This window comes from Hemitrygon akajei, chromosome 17 (genome assembly GCF_048418815.1).
Source record: "Hemitrygon akajei chromosome 17, sHemAka1.3, whole genome shotgun sequence".
Lineage (NCBI taxonomy): Eukaryota > Metazoa > Chordata > Chondrichthyes > Myliobatiformes > Dasyatidae > Hemitrygon > Hemitrygon akajei.
The window spans coordinates 47,069,551-47,082,387 of NC_133140.1; the positions used below are offsets into that span (position 1 = coordinate 47,069,551).

The following is a 12,837-nucleotide window of genomic DNA, read 5'->3' on the forward strand; positions in this document are numbered from 1 at the left end:
AAATGGTTGTCGCAAGAGGACACAGGTTTAATGTGCTGGGGAGTAGGTACAGAGGAGATGTCAGGGGTAAGTTTTTTATTCAGAGAGTGGTGAGTGCGTGGAATGGGCTGCCGGCAACGGTGGTGGAGGTGGATGCGATAGGGTCTCTTAAGAGACTTTTAGATAGGTACATGGAGCTTAGAAAAATAGAGGGCTATAGGTAAGCCTAGTAATTTCTAAGGTAGGGACAAGTTTGGCATAACTTTGTGGGCTGAAGGGCCTGTATTGTGCTGTAGGTTTTCTATGTTTCTACGTTGCAAGTTTTTTAAAATAAAGAGCACTCCAGTTATACGCTGAGGCATATATTTTTCACAGTGCATCATATTCTGCTTGCTGCTCAAAGGAAAATAATCTAAAACTTTAATCACTAAATATGATTGGCTCCTCTGCGCATGGGCATTTTTTTTTGCTGACTTCCTCTAGATGTGTGGAGTTCTCCTTCATGAATAGTGATACTGACATCTTTGATAAAGGATGTTTCTGTGTGGACCACTCTCACAGCAGCAAGCTACTTGAGGTGTGTTTCCGCAGTAATTAAAGCTAATCGGCTCCAACATGCACTCTGGCTCATGTTCAGTGGCTCACGTGGACCTCTTGCCTGCCAGGACCTCAAGCATTTTCCTCACTTTTTGAATTGACCTTACCTGGCCAATATTGCCATTTTGTCAGATCACATGCCAAGTACGTTCTCCTATCTGACCCTTGCATACCCTCAAAGATTAAAAGTCCCAAATGACTGCTCAATCACCCTCCCGCCACAGAGTATCCCCTTCCCCAACCCACTCAATTTTCCTAGTCTCACTGAAACCTCCCAAGATGCTTGCTATTGCCTGAAAACCTTTCTCATAACTAAGGTCTCTCAAAGGTTCATCTTATTATCAAGGTATATACGCAGAATACAACTCTGAGACTCAACTTCTCCAGATAGCAAAGAAATCCAGAGAAGTCCTTCAAACGCATTGACTCCCCTTTCCTACATGAAAAGGAAAAAGAAACAAAACTTGTAAACCCCAAACCCCTCCCTCGCATAATAACTTACAGATCGCCCACCAGCACAGCAGCTAAAACATCAAACCCCTAACCCCCAAGCCCCTCCCACACAAAAAAAACAGCGACAATTGTTCCTTACGATTGTGGTACAACAGTATAGGTGATGAGATGGCCACGTAGAAACAGTTCGGAATGTTCATTAACTGTTTCTGTGCGGCCATCATATTCCCTATGACTGTTGTACCACACATTGTAAGCAATAGAAAGGCCTTGGGTGCGGAAGTATGAGAAGGGTTTTCAGGCAATAGCAAGCATCTTGGGAGGTTTCAATGAGACTAGGGAAATTGAGTAGATTGGGTGAAAAGTTGGGCAGGGGGCCTCTTTGGTGGAAGGTTGATTGAGATGCAGTAACATTGCTTGGCTTAATTTTTTTTAAATCTACAGTTTGAAAGGAAGCTGTAGAGCTGAGAGATCAGAAATAGTGAAGTGGTTCAGATTTGGTTAACATTCAGGAGTCCTGCAATGTGAAGCAAAAAAGAAAATCTGTTGGAGGAGCTCAGTGAGTCAAGTGATTCCTGTGGAAGCAGAGGGGTAGTCAGCATTTCAGGTTAAGAGACTGCATCAGGACTGAGAGTGTAGAGATGAGATAGTAAAAAGAAGTGAGAGAGAGGGGCTGGTAAGTGAGAGGCAGAACCAAGTGAAATGGGGGATTGTGGCAATTGGAGGCGGAAGGGGTAAGTTTAGAGACGGAAGTTGGTGGGCGATAGGTGGAGGGACCACATTCTCAGCAACTCCCTGGTCCACATCCCTTGGCACTTTACCCTGCAGCCATTAGAGATGCAACACTTGTCCCTACACCATTTTCCTCACCACCAAAGCAGACCTTTCAGGTGAGGCAAAGATTCCTGCGCACCTCCTTGTCTGTCATATTTAGTGTTCTCGATGAAGCCTCCTTTGTTTCAGCAGAAACGAGCATAGATTAGGTGACCATTGCTGCATTTTTCTGCAACAGCTAACTTGACCTTCTGCTTGCATGTCACTCCTGCTCTCCTTTCCTTTCCCACACTTGTCTTTCTGTCCTTGGACCTCTCTAGGGCCAGACCAGGACCAAGCATGCCCCATTATCCTCTTGAAGAGTCTCCAGCCCAATGGTGTGCACAATACTGAATTTTCAAGTTCTAGGCAACCCCATCTCCCTGTGTTCTTTTACCATTCCGATCAGACCACTCAGATGCAACTTTTTTTAAATTTCTACCCCCATACCTAAGTTTGTCACCCTTTTCTATTTTACCCATTACCCATGCACCTATCCAGCTGGACTTCTTCCTTTGTCGACCCTTTCTATTCCCTGCTCTGTCCAATTCCATCTTCCCATCATCCTTCCCTTTTCTAGTTCCACTTATCACCCTCTATCTCTATCTTCTCCTTCTCCTTCTACTCCATGTGCCTAATGTTCTTCCACCTGTCTCTAATTTTGCCCATCCTTCTCCTTCATCTCTATCTCTATCTGGCCATCAACCCTGGCTCACCTACCACCTATCATCCTTCCTTTCACCTCTTTATAATGGTTATCTTCCCTCTACATTCTCAGTCCTGATGAGAGTAATGGCCCAAAAATGTCGGCCAGTCCTTCGCCTTTGCAGGTGCTGCCTTGACCCTCTATTCCTGCCACACGTAAGTCTTCTGCTTTAGGTTCCAGCATCTGCAGTGTCACCTCGGCCCTCTGCAATGTGAATATTGGTGAGTGTGCTGGAAAGGTGATCTTAAACTGTATGCTTGCACACTGATGTCATTGTCAAGGTGACGGAGCACACATTGACACAGGTGATGGATTTATACTTTTGCATTTTCCTTTTCATGGTAAACGTGTGTTGAGTTGTGGTGTTGAGTGAATTCTGCCTACTGAGGAGGAGACTTAAACATGGTCATTTCACTCCAGCCTCCATGGCTACTATGTGCTGATGGCAGATTGGCAATTTTGGACCCCAATATGCTGTCGAGCTTAGTGACCATTAAGGACCATTGCGTGAGTGGCCATTATTCAGTGACTTGTGTTCTGGCTGTAGAAGACTTTTACACATCGACTCTAAAGCCTGCAATTTGCTGGTCACATTTAAGAATGTCTCAGGTCTTTACACATCAAGCATTCACAGTATTCAATCATATATTAATGAAAAGTAATTGGTCTTTGAAACTGCAGAATTCTTACAGGGCTTGGCAGGGTGGATGCAGAGGTGATATTTCCCGTGGCTCAGGAATCCAGAACCAGGGCTTCACAATCTCAAAATAAGGAGCTGGTCATTTAGGAATGGGATGAAAATTCTGTACCCAGAAGATAATGAATCTAGAATTCTCCATCCAAAAGGGCTATGGAGAGTTAGTTGCTGAGTATTTTCACATCATAGATAAATAGATGTTGGGATGTTAAAGGTATCAGGAATTGGACTTGGTGCAGAAACATGGTGCTGAGTAGAAAATCTTGCAGAATCGTATAGAATGGTAGAACAGGTATGTTGGGCTGAATGGCCTATTTCTGTGATTTAAAAAAAAATCAAATCAAATAACGCCACAGCACAGAAAAGAGTCCTTAGGGCCATCTCATCCATAACGAACTTTTAATCTGCCTAGTCCCATTGACCTGAGCCTTTCATGTCCCTCCCATCTATGTGCCTATCCAAATTTCCTTTAAACATTGAAATAAAAATCATGTCTACCACTTCCACTGGCAGCTCATTACCCTTCATGATCCCCTTAAACAGGTCACCTTTCGCCTTTAACCCATGAGTTCTATATCATTATTAACGCATGGTCTCTCACCCAACTTCAATGGAAAAAGTCTGCTTGCGTTTACCCTCAATATACCCCTCCTAATGTTTTATCAAATCTCCCCTCATTGTCCTATGCCCTAGGGAATAAGGTCCTAACATATTCAACCTTTCCCTATAACTCATATCCTCAATTGATGTCAATATTCTTGTAAATTTTCTGTTCACTCATTCAATCTTATTAATATCTTTCTTATAGGTAAATGACCAGAACTACATACAATAGTCCAAATAAGGCCTCATCAATGTCTTGTACAACTTCAATATAACATCCCAACTACCGCACTCACTATATTGATTTATAAAGGCTCATGTGCCAAAAGCTCTTTTTACAACCCTGTCTACTTGTGACACCCCTTTCATGGAATTATTAATTTGTTTCTCAGACTTCTCTGTTCTACGGTACTCCTCGGTGCAGTACCATTTATTGTGTAAGCCCTACCCTGGTTTGTCCTCCCATAGCGTAACACCTCACACTACTCTGCATTAAATTCCATCAGCCATATTTCAACACAATTTTCCAGATGATCCAGAGCTGATGCAAGCTTTGCTAATCCTTGCTGTGTACTATGCCCCCAATTGTGGTGTCATCTGCAAATTTGCTGATCCAGTTTACTACATTATCATTCAGATCATTGAAAAAGATGACAAATAACAAAGCACCCAATCCCTGTGGTACAGGGAAGGAATTGGACGGCATTTTATGGGACCAGATGTGTAAGTATTTGGATGATCATGGGCTGATTAAGGATAGTCAGCATGGCAGGTCATATCTAACCAATCATACAAGAGTTTTTCGAGGAAGTTACCAGGAAAGTGGATGAAGGCAAGGCAGTGGGTGTTGGCTACATGGACTTTAGTAAGGTACTTGACAAGGTCCCGCATGGGAGGCTGGTCAAGAAGGTTCAGTCACTCAGCATTCAGGATGAGGCAGTAAATTGGATTAGACATTGGCTTTGTGGGAGAAGATAGTGTGGTAGTAGAGGGTTGTCTCTCTAACTGGAGGCCTGTGACTAGTGGTGTGCTGCAAGGATCTGTGCTGGGTCCTTTGGTCTTTGTCATCTATATCAATGATCTGGATGACAATGTGGTAAACTGGATCAGCAAATTTGCGGATGACACCAAGATTGGGGGTGTAGTGAACACCGTGGAAGGCTTGTAGAGGATCAGCTGGAAAAATGGAGATGGAATTTAATGCAGACAAGTGCAAAGCATTGCACCATCCCGGGTTGGTCACCTACCTACAGGAAAGATGAAAACAAGGTTATAAGAGTGCAGAGAAAGTTTACGAGGATATTGCTGGGTCTGGAGGACCTGAGTTATAAGAAAAGATTGAATAGGTTAGGATTGTATTCTTCAGAATGTAGAAGATTGAGAGCAGATTTGGATAGAAGTATACAAAATTATCAGGGGTATAGGTAGGGTAAATGCAAGCAGGCTTTTTCCACTGAGGTTGGATGGGACTGCAGCTAGAGGTCATGGGTTAAGGATGGAAAGAGAAAAGTTTAAGGGGAACATGAGAAACTTCTTCAATCAGAGGGTTGTGAGAGTGTGGAATGAGCAGCCCACACAAGTGGTGCATGCGAGTTTGATTTCAACGTTTACGAGAAGTTTGGATAAGTACATGGATAGTCAGGGTATGGAGGGCTCTGGTCCTAATCAGGTCAATGGGGGCTGGCAGTTTAAATGTTTTTGGAATGGACTAGATGGGCCAAAGGGCCTGTTCCTGTGTGGTACTTCTCTATGACTTTATGACCACTTGCCATGTGCCTCCTGTCAGAGAGGCAACCATCTACTATGACTCTGGCTTCTCCCGCAAAGTCAATGTCTAATCCAATTTACTACCTCGTCCTAAAAGCCGAGCGTTTTGAATGTTCTTGACCAACCTCCCATGCGGGACCTTGTCAATGGCTTTGTAAAAGGCCTTGCTCTCATGCTGCAGTTACTACATTTGAGAAAAAATAGGCACCATTGTGCATAAGAATATTTTTATATTCTTTACACTAATAATTTTTTTAGAGGTGAATCATGGTAATGAGGCCTTCCAGCCCAAAGAGCCTGTGCTGCCCATTTACATCCATGTGACAAATTAATCTCCTAACCCGTATGTCTTTGGAGTGTGGGAAGAAACTGGAGCGCCTGGAGGAAACCCATGTGGTCATAGGAAGAGCATACAAGTACCTTACAGACAGAGGTGGAATTGAACCTGTGTCGCTGGCACTGTGATAGGATTTCGCTAACTGCAACGATACCGTGCAACCTCAAATTCTGACATCACCTCAGTTGATCTAAATATTCGAGCCTACATGTGCAGGGTACAGTGGATTAGCGGTCCATCTCCTTAGCCACTTGGCTACCTCATCACATTGGTTGAGTGGATTTCCAATCCCAGACCTACCGTTCAGTACTGACTCTTGTCGTTCTGCAGTTTTGTGCTCTTCAGGGGCTATATACTGCCAGCTTGAAAATATTTACCGAGATCAGGAAGTTATGAGGGAAGGAAAACACTAAATGTTGCAATTATGCAGCAGATTAGTCAGCATTTGTAAACAGAAGAAGAAAAGGATGATGTATTAAACTACTAATTAGCGTGTGTTTGTGTGTGTGTGGAGAGGGCAGTGTTTATTTATAAGGGAAGCAATAAACCATGTCAGTGCCTTACCAAACTGTGACTAAATTAACCAAAATGACCTTTATCTTGAAAAAATGAAACCTTTGCCTTGAAAATGTCTGCCCGTCTTAACCACATTAACTTGAAAAACATAAATCCCTGCTGGTTTGTAAAACGATTTAGAATGATGTGAAAAATATGATTTCATTGTCCAGTCTTTTTATTTTGGAAAATTATGTTTTTATGGTGTACTATTAAGAAAACAAATAAGATCTAAAAGCCATATATAATTTTTAAAAGATTTGAATGTAGATGCATGACTTTGGATTAAAAAAAATCTATCTGATCATTTTTAGTTTCAGACTGTGAGCTCATTATGGATCTTCCAATCCTTTCCATATTTTCCAGTTGCTGGGATTGTTACTGCAGATTTTGCCTCCGGCCTGGTTCACTGGGGAGCAGACACCTGGGGTTCTGTTGATATCCCTGTCATTGGCAAGGTGAGGGCCGACTGGATGAATAGCATTTAATATGTGCATTGTCTTGTGAGCATGCTGACATCTGGGCCACAATTAAAAATTGTGTCTAAAAATAAGTGCATTGTTTCTGTGACCCATTCACAATGCTACTCTTTTTCTTACACACAAACACATTGCAAATGTTTCTGATCCCATATTTACACTTGAATGCAAATTCAGAGGGTTTCATTGTAAATTGAGCATGAAGTAATGTGAACCAAATGTGCTGGTGACTCTTAGTGAGCTGTGCTAACATCAGAATCCTTTGAGAATCGCACAATGTAGAGTAAGGTCCTGCACTTGAAAGGATCCTTCTAGAATGAGTATTTAAAATGACCCAAAGATTTTGTCTGAATCAGATTAATTGAAATCAGCTTGTGGCTTAACTGGACACAGCTGAGGGCTGCTAAAGCGACACTACCAGAATGTCGTGAAGGTAGGATGCAGCTTTTTAAAGCGGCAATGTTATCTTTCAAACCCCATCCCACAGATCTACATTGCAGCAGCACAGAAACGATTATTGCAAAAACAATGGTGTATTTTTCTTGTTTGAAGACATATTACATTTCCCCCCCAAAATTGCAATGTTAATCTTGAATTGGGTTGTGGATTTTTTTCCCTTGCTCTGCACCTCCACTTGATCTCTTTTGAAATGCTTTGTGTACAGTTATTATTCATCCAATAATCTAATTGGGTAGTAAACAGGCACTAATTAATCTCAGTTGTACCATGTCAACTGTACCTGTCTCAATTGTACTATTAGGGGAAGTACTGAGTAAAGGCCCCCATAGGGAGGGAAAATTAAAAAGTGAGTCATGCTGGACCATTCTCAACTGCCTCCAATGGGCTGATTTCAAAGTGTTGTTGACAGAGACCTGGAAGCTCGTTGTTTGCCCCTCCCCCGTTGTATTTTCTAGGGATGCAGTGCAACGATGAGGCCCAGAAGGGAAAGAGAGGAAAATAGCTTAAAAAAGGAATGCTTCCTTCAAGAAGTGGCAGCTGGGACAGAGGGCAAAGCCGCTTGGACTCGGCGCTCTTCCCCAGCAGGACAGCGCAGAGCATGTTTTTTGTAAAGGGCGTGATCATGTTACCCACCCAGTCGAGGGAAATAGAAGTTTACAATGCAGCTGAAGGGCTAATTAATTTTCAGAAAAAAAAGTGTTTACATAGCAAAGCCAGAATTGGAGTCCCCAAAGTCGGAGATCTTTTGTTGTTAGGAATGAAGACTAAAATGAACTAAAAGTTCAACGTGGGTCTGATCTGTTCTCTTCTGGACTCCAGAATGGTCCCCAGTGTAATGTCTGACTCAAAGGACATGGTGTACATTACAGACTGGAATGCCCTTGATTTGAGCTGAACTGGACCCCACCTCACTGCTGAGAAATTGAATCTAATAACACTCAGTGGAGTGTATGTTTTGGCTGTGGGATCCTATTTGGTGAACACTTTTTTCCTATTTCTATAGCACAGCTGCTGCATCAGATTACTCATTGGTTTCTGTTGCTGCAGCAATCTTAAGCACCCATAAATCGAAACTTAAAGACAATAACTAGCTCTTACATGGTCACAGACTGTGGTTAACGTTTTATGGTTGGACTGAGGGCTAAACTATCAGAATTCACTGTGACACTGACAACAGCTTTGGGATTCATACACATGTGTAATTTAACATGGTGCTAGTAATTCAGCTTTAAAACTGCCTGCTAATTCTTTTTCACAAATAAACTCGTATGTGGACAATGGTCCATCTTAAATATTTCAATGAATTTTAAGTGTATGTTTGAATATATATGTTGAATGCTTTTAAAGTATTGGATATAGTAACTTTATGCTTTTGCTTTCCATTTTGTTATCTGTGGGAAGTTTCCAAGTTGATAGGCTGCTCGGCTAGTGTGACTGCTGTTAGATGTCAGGCTTGTATTGAACTGATATCAGACAGCAGCCAGGAGTGGAGAAGAGGAGCAACACATAGGATGCCGGAAGAACTCAGCGGGTGCATCAGCACCTATGGCGGGAAATAGTTGGCATTCTGAATTGAGACCTCTCGTCTGGACTCATTGGTGCTACCTGACCTGCTGAGTTCCTCTGGTATCCTGAGGGTGGTGAATTTGTGGGTTTCACTGCCGCAGATGGCTTTGGAGGCCAGACCCCTGGATATGTTTAAAGCAGAGGTTAATAGGTGCTTGATAAGAAAAGGTTACGGGGAGAAGGCAGGAGAATGGGGTTGAGAGGGATAATAAATCAGCCATGATGGAATGGCAGACCAGACTTGATGGGCCATATAGCCTAATTCTGCTCCTACGTGTAATGCTATGATCTGAAATCTCTAATGTCTCCACTGGGAAAGTTACATGGAGGTTGACAGGTCTCTGCCGAATTTTGTTCAAGGTCAATGGTGAGCTCTGTTATCCTACAACTGATACACAAGCTAGTCCTGAGATTTTCCTTCCATTTCATCCCAAATAACACTGTGAGCACCAAGTGTTGACTAACAATTCTCAGCCAGCAGTAGACAATTTCTTTTTTTAATCCATTGCATTGATTTCATTGAAATCAACAAGGACGTTGAACAAAGGAGAAAACTTACCCCTGGAGTTTCTCTTAAAACTGTACTTGCTCATTTGCAAACATTAATTGCCATGTGAGCATTGGGTATGCTAAATGACTAACCCAATAATAGCTTTTGATTTAACAAAAAGCTAGTTGTTGTATGAAACACCTTGATTCCTTTTGTTGTCCTGACCCAGTCACAATCTCTAAATTTATACTGGATGAGCAGAGATTTCTTTGCATTAAATACTAGAAGGCCTTTTTCTGCCCCAAATTCCATTACGTGACTTCTCTCCTTAGGAAAAATATGGACTTCTTTTTTGGCAAGCATGACATTGCATATCACCCATCATTAAAACTGTTGCTTCCTACCTCCAGAACATCTGTGGTCAAAGCTCTCATCCGTACATTTGTTACAGGTACAGGTAACATTCGATTTCTGGCTACCATTGCCATTCTACTCTCAGTAATCTCGAGAACGCCCAAAACACTTCCATCATTGTCCTAACTCACACCAAGTCATGTTCATCTGCGGCAGCTCCTTGATACGTAGTGTGCAGATTTCTAACTTCTCACCCTTGTTTTGAGTTTCCTCCTCAGACTTGCCCCTCCTAATCTTTGTGATTTCCTCCAGCTATAAAACCCATCAGGAAAATTCATCAACTCTGCAGTATTGACCTTTCATCTCCAAATTTCATCGTTCCACCAATGGAACTATGTTTCCTGTTGCTAATTCACTGAACTCTTGGTGTTTCCTACCTCAACTTTTTTGTTGTCTTTACATTTTCTCTTTGTGCCTTTACTGAGCTCCTTAAAATTATCTCTTTGAACATAACAGCTGCCCTAACATCACTGAGTATCATGGAACATTTTCCTTGGTAAAGTTGAATTCTAGAGGAGAAGCCAAGGTGGCAATCTTTGACATCAAGGGGCATTTGAATGATGTGGTTGAAAAAGTGTTCGGCAAAACTAAAGTCCATGGGCATCGAAGGGAAAACAAGCCAGTGACTGGAGAAAAAGTAAGATGATTATGATTGTTGGAGGCCAATCATTCCAGCTTCAAGGTATCACCGGATAGCACGCTGACTGGTTGCCTCACGTTCTTGTATGGGAGCTCCAGTGCATAGGAAGTGGAAGAGATTATATTGAATGGTGGAGGCAGCCAGTTTCCTCACAAGTGCAGCTCGACAAGAGGTGTTGTGTCAGCAAAGCAGCAACAGTCACAAAGGGCCATTACCATCCGGGCCATGCCCTCTTCTCATTGCTGGCCATCAGGCAAGAGGTATAGCAGCCTGAAGATTCACCCTTCAAGGTTCAATAACAGCTTCCCCCCCACCCCCCATTCCATCGAGTTTTTGAACTGACCTGAGAAGTGCCAGTTCTGCCTCTAATTATACTTCCTTTAACTTGCACTGTTGTTAAGTTATTTTGTTTATTTTGCCTTACAAGGTTATATTAATTTAAATTTGTGTTTGTCATTTTTATAGTCTATTGCACTGCTGCTGCTAATAGGTATATATGTCCAAGGCAATTAACATGAACTTGAACTCACTGCAGGAGTGACTTAGAGTATTCTCTGAGGATCAGCTATCTTCATTTGCTTCATCAGAGGAATTGATGTTTGCTGTTGCTCGTTTAATATTCAATTCCATTTACAACTACTTAGCAAATGAAGCAACAAGGCACTCTTAAGGCATGGGCTGATGTGGCAAGTAATATTCATGCCGAAGGCCAAAGGCAAATGACCCTTACTTGGGGGCTAAGGGGGCACCATCAGTCTAAGCAGCAATGTTGAGGGTGGGACAGAGTTGCATTTGGATGATTGGAGATCCCAAAGGTGAATGAGGTTGGAGTTTCATGGCAACTGTGGTTTGCTGGTGGGGTGAGGGATATTAGACTGATTAAGGCCTTAGGAGCTGTGAGTCATGGAGGGGAGGGGGCAGATGAGGAGATGGTTGGCTGGGATCAAGAAGGGGATGGATGTTTCAGAGACGTGGTGTGAGAAAGTTTATGATTGGGGCTGATTTTGTGATGGGGAATAAGGTGTGGGCGATCATCAAAAGTTGGGACCTCTGAGGTGAACCAGATTCAGGCTGTTGGTGGCAGTGGAGGCCCTAATTTTGTGTGAATCTGACCATTGTTACAGTGGTCAGAAGAGAGACCTTATTTATGTAAACATTCCATCATATGTACCATCAATAAAACATGTTTTTTTTGGAGTTGACCAGGAATGTTGATTTAATGTCACTCTTGGGTCAACATGATTTAGTTTCTAAAGCAAGGAAACAGGCCAAATTACATGATTGGAATACGCTGATTATCTAATTGGCACATAGGTGAATCATATTCAGAAATATCTGGTCAAACTTCTGAAGTTGTGTTGCACCCAGTAGAAAACATTGCAAATGTCATTTATCTCTTACCTACCTTATTGGATCTCATTCTTCTGGGCAGGAGAGTCAACCAGACTCATTGTCTGACTTGTATTTTGTGAATAATGCCATGCTGAACATGGCTAAAGAAGTGAGGTGAGAGTAATATTAACTGGCCTATGTTGTTCTTGCCTTTTTCAGCTTGTTGCACAAATTAGTTCAATTAAGAGAGTTTAACCAAAGTAAGTTGATAAATTGCCATATTTTGGAGAGGGACTGGACGAATTTTGGTAAGTTAGTTTTCAACTTTGCAGATGAATTGCTGATCTTCAGGAGAATAAAAGCACAGATTTGGAGCAAGGTGTTGCAACTCTAGGTACATGTTTTAAAGTAAATGGCTTGTGTTAGCTTGAGGATTTTTGCAGGTGCTTTCTTCATATATCAACCGCTTGACTGTACAGAGCCCATCTGGAAAAATTAGTGCAGTACTATAGGTTAACACTTTGAGGATTTAGTATGCTCATTACTTGCCTTATAAGAACAAGGGTACACTAGCTTTGCTTGGAGTCATTAGATCCTAACATATTAAGTCCATATTTTAAATAGTTGGATTGCAAATACAGATAAGTGTTAGTTATAGTTTTGGGACAGTATCGCCACTGGTTTTAAGTTGAAAAGGAACCTGCATTGTGAATGATGTATTGATGGATTGGGCATATTGTTTGCCTTCCTGACATCAGAGCCTGTAAGACACTCTAAAACAAGCACTCTACTCTGAGTCCTGACGAAGGGTCTTGGCCCGAAATGTCGACAGCGCTTCTCCCTATAGATGCTGCCTGGCCTGCTGTGTTCCACCAGTATTTTGTGTGTGTTGTTTGAATTTCCAGCATCTGCAGATTTCCTCGCGTTCACTCTACTCTGATCTCTGTTAT

At 42.2% G+C, this 12,837-nt stretch overlaps 1 protein-coding gene across 2 annotated transcripts in view; it reads left to right on the top strand.

The window, feature by feature from the left end:
* Positions 1-12,837, top strand: part of LOC140740668 (plasmanylethanolamine desaturase 1) — a 153,877-nt gene that overhangs the window by 77,859 nt on the left and 63,181 nt on the right. For both annotated transcript variants that reach the window (XM_073070060.1, XM_073070061.1), the window contains exon 3: positions 6,874-6,965. In XM_073070060.1, the coding sequence (XP_072926161.1) occupies positions 6,874-6,965 (92 nt within the window). The remainder of the gene's footprint in view (positions 1-6,873; positions 6,966-12,837) is intronic.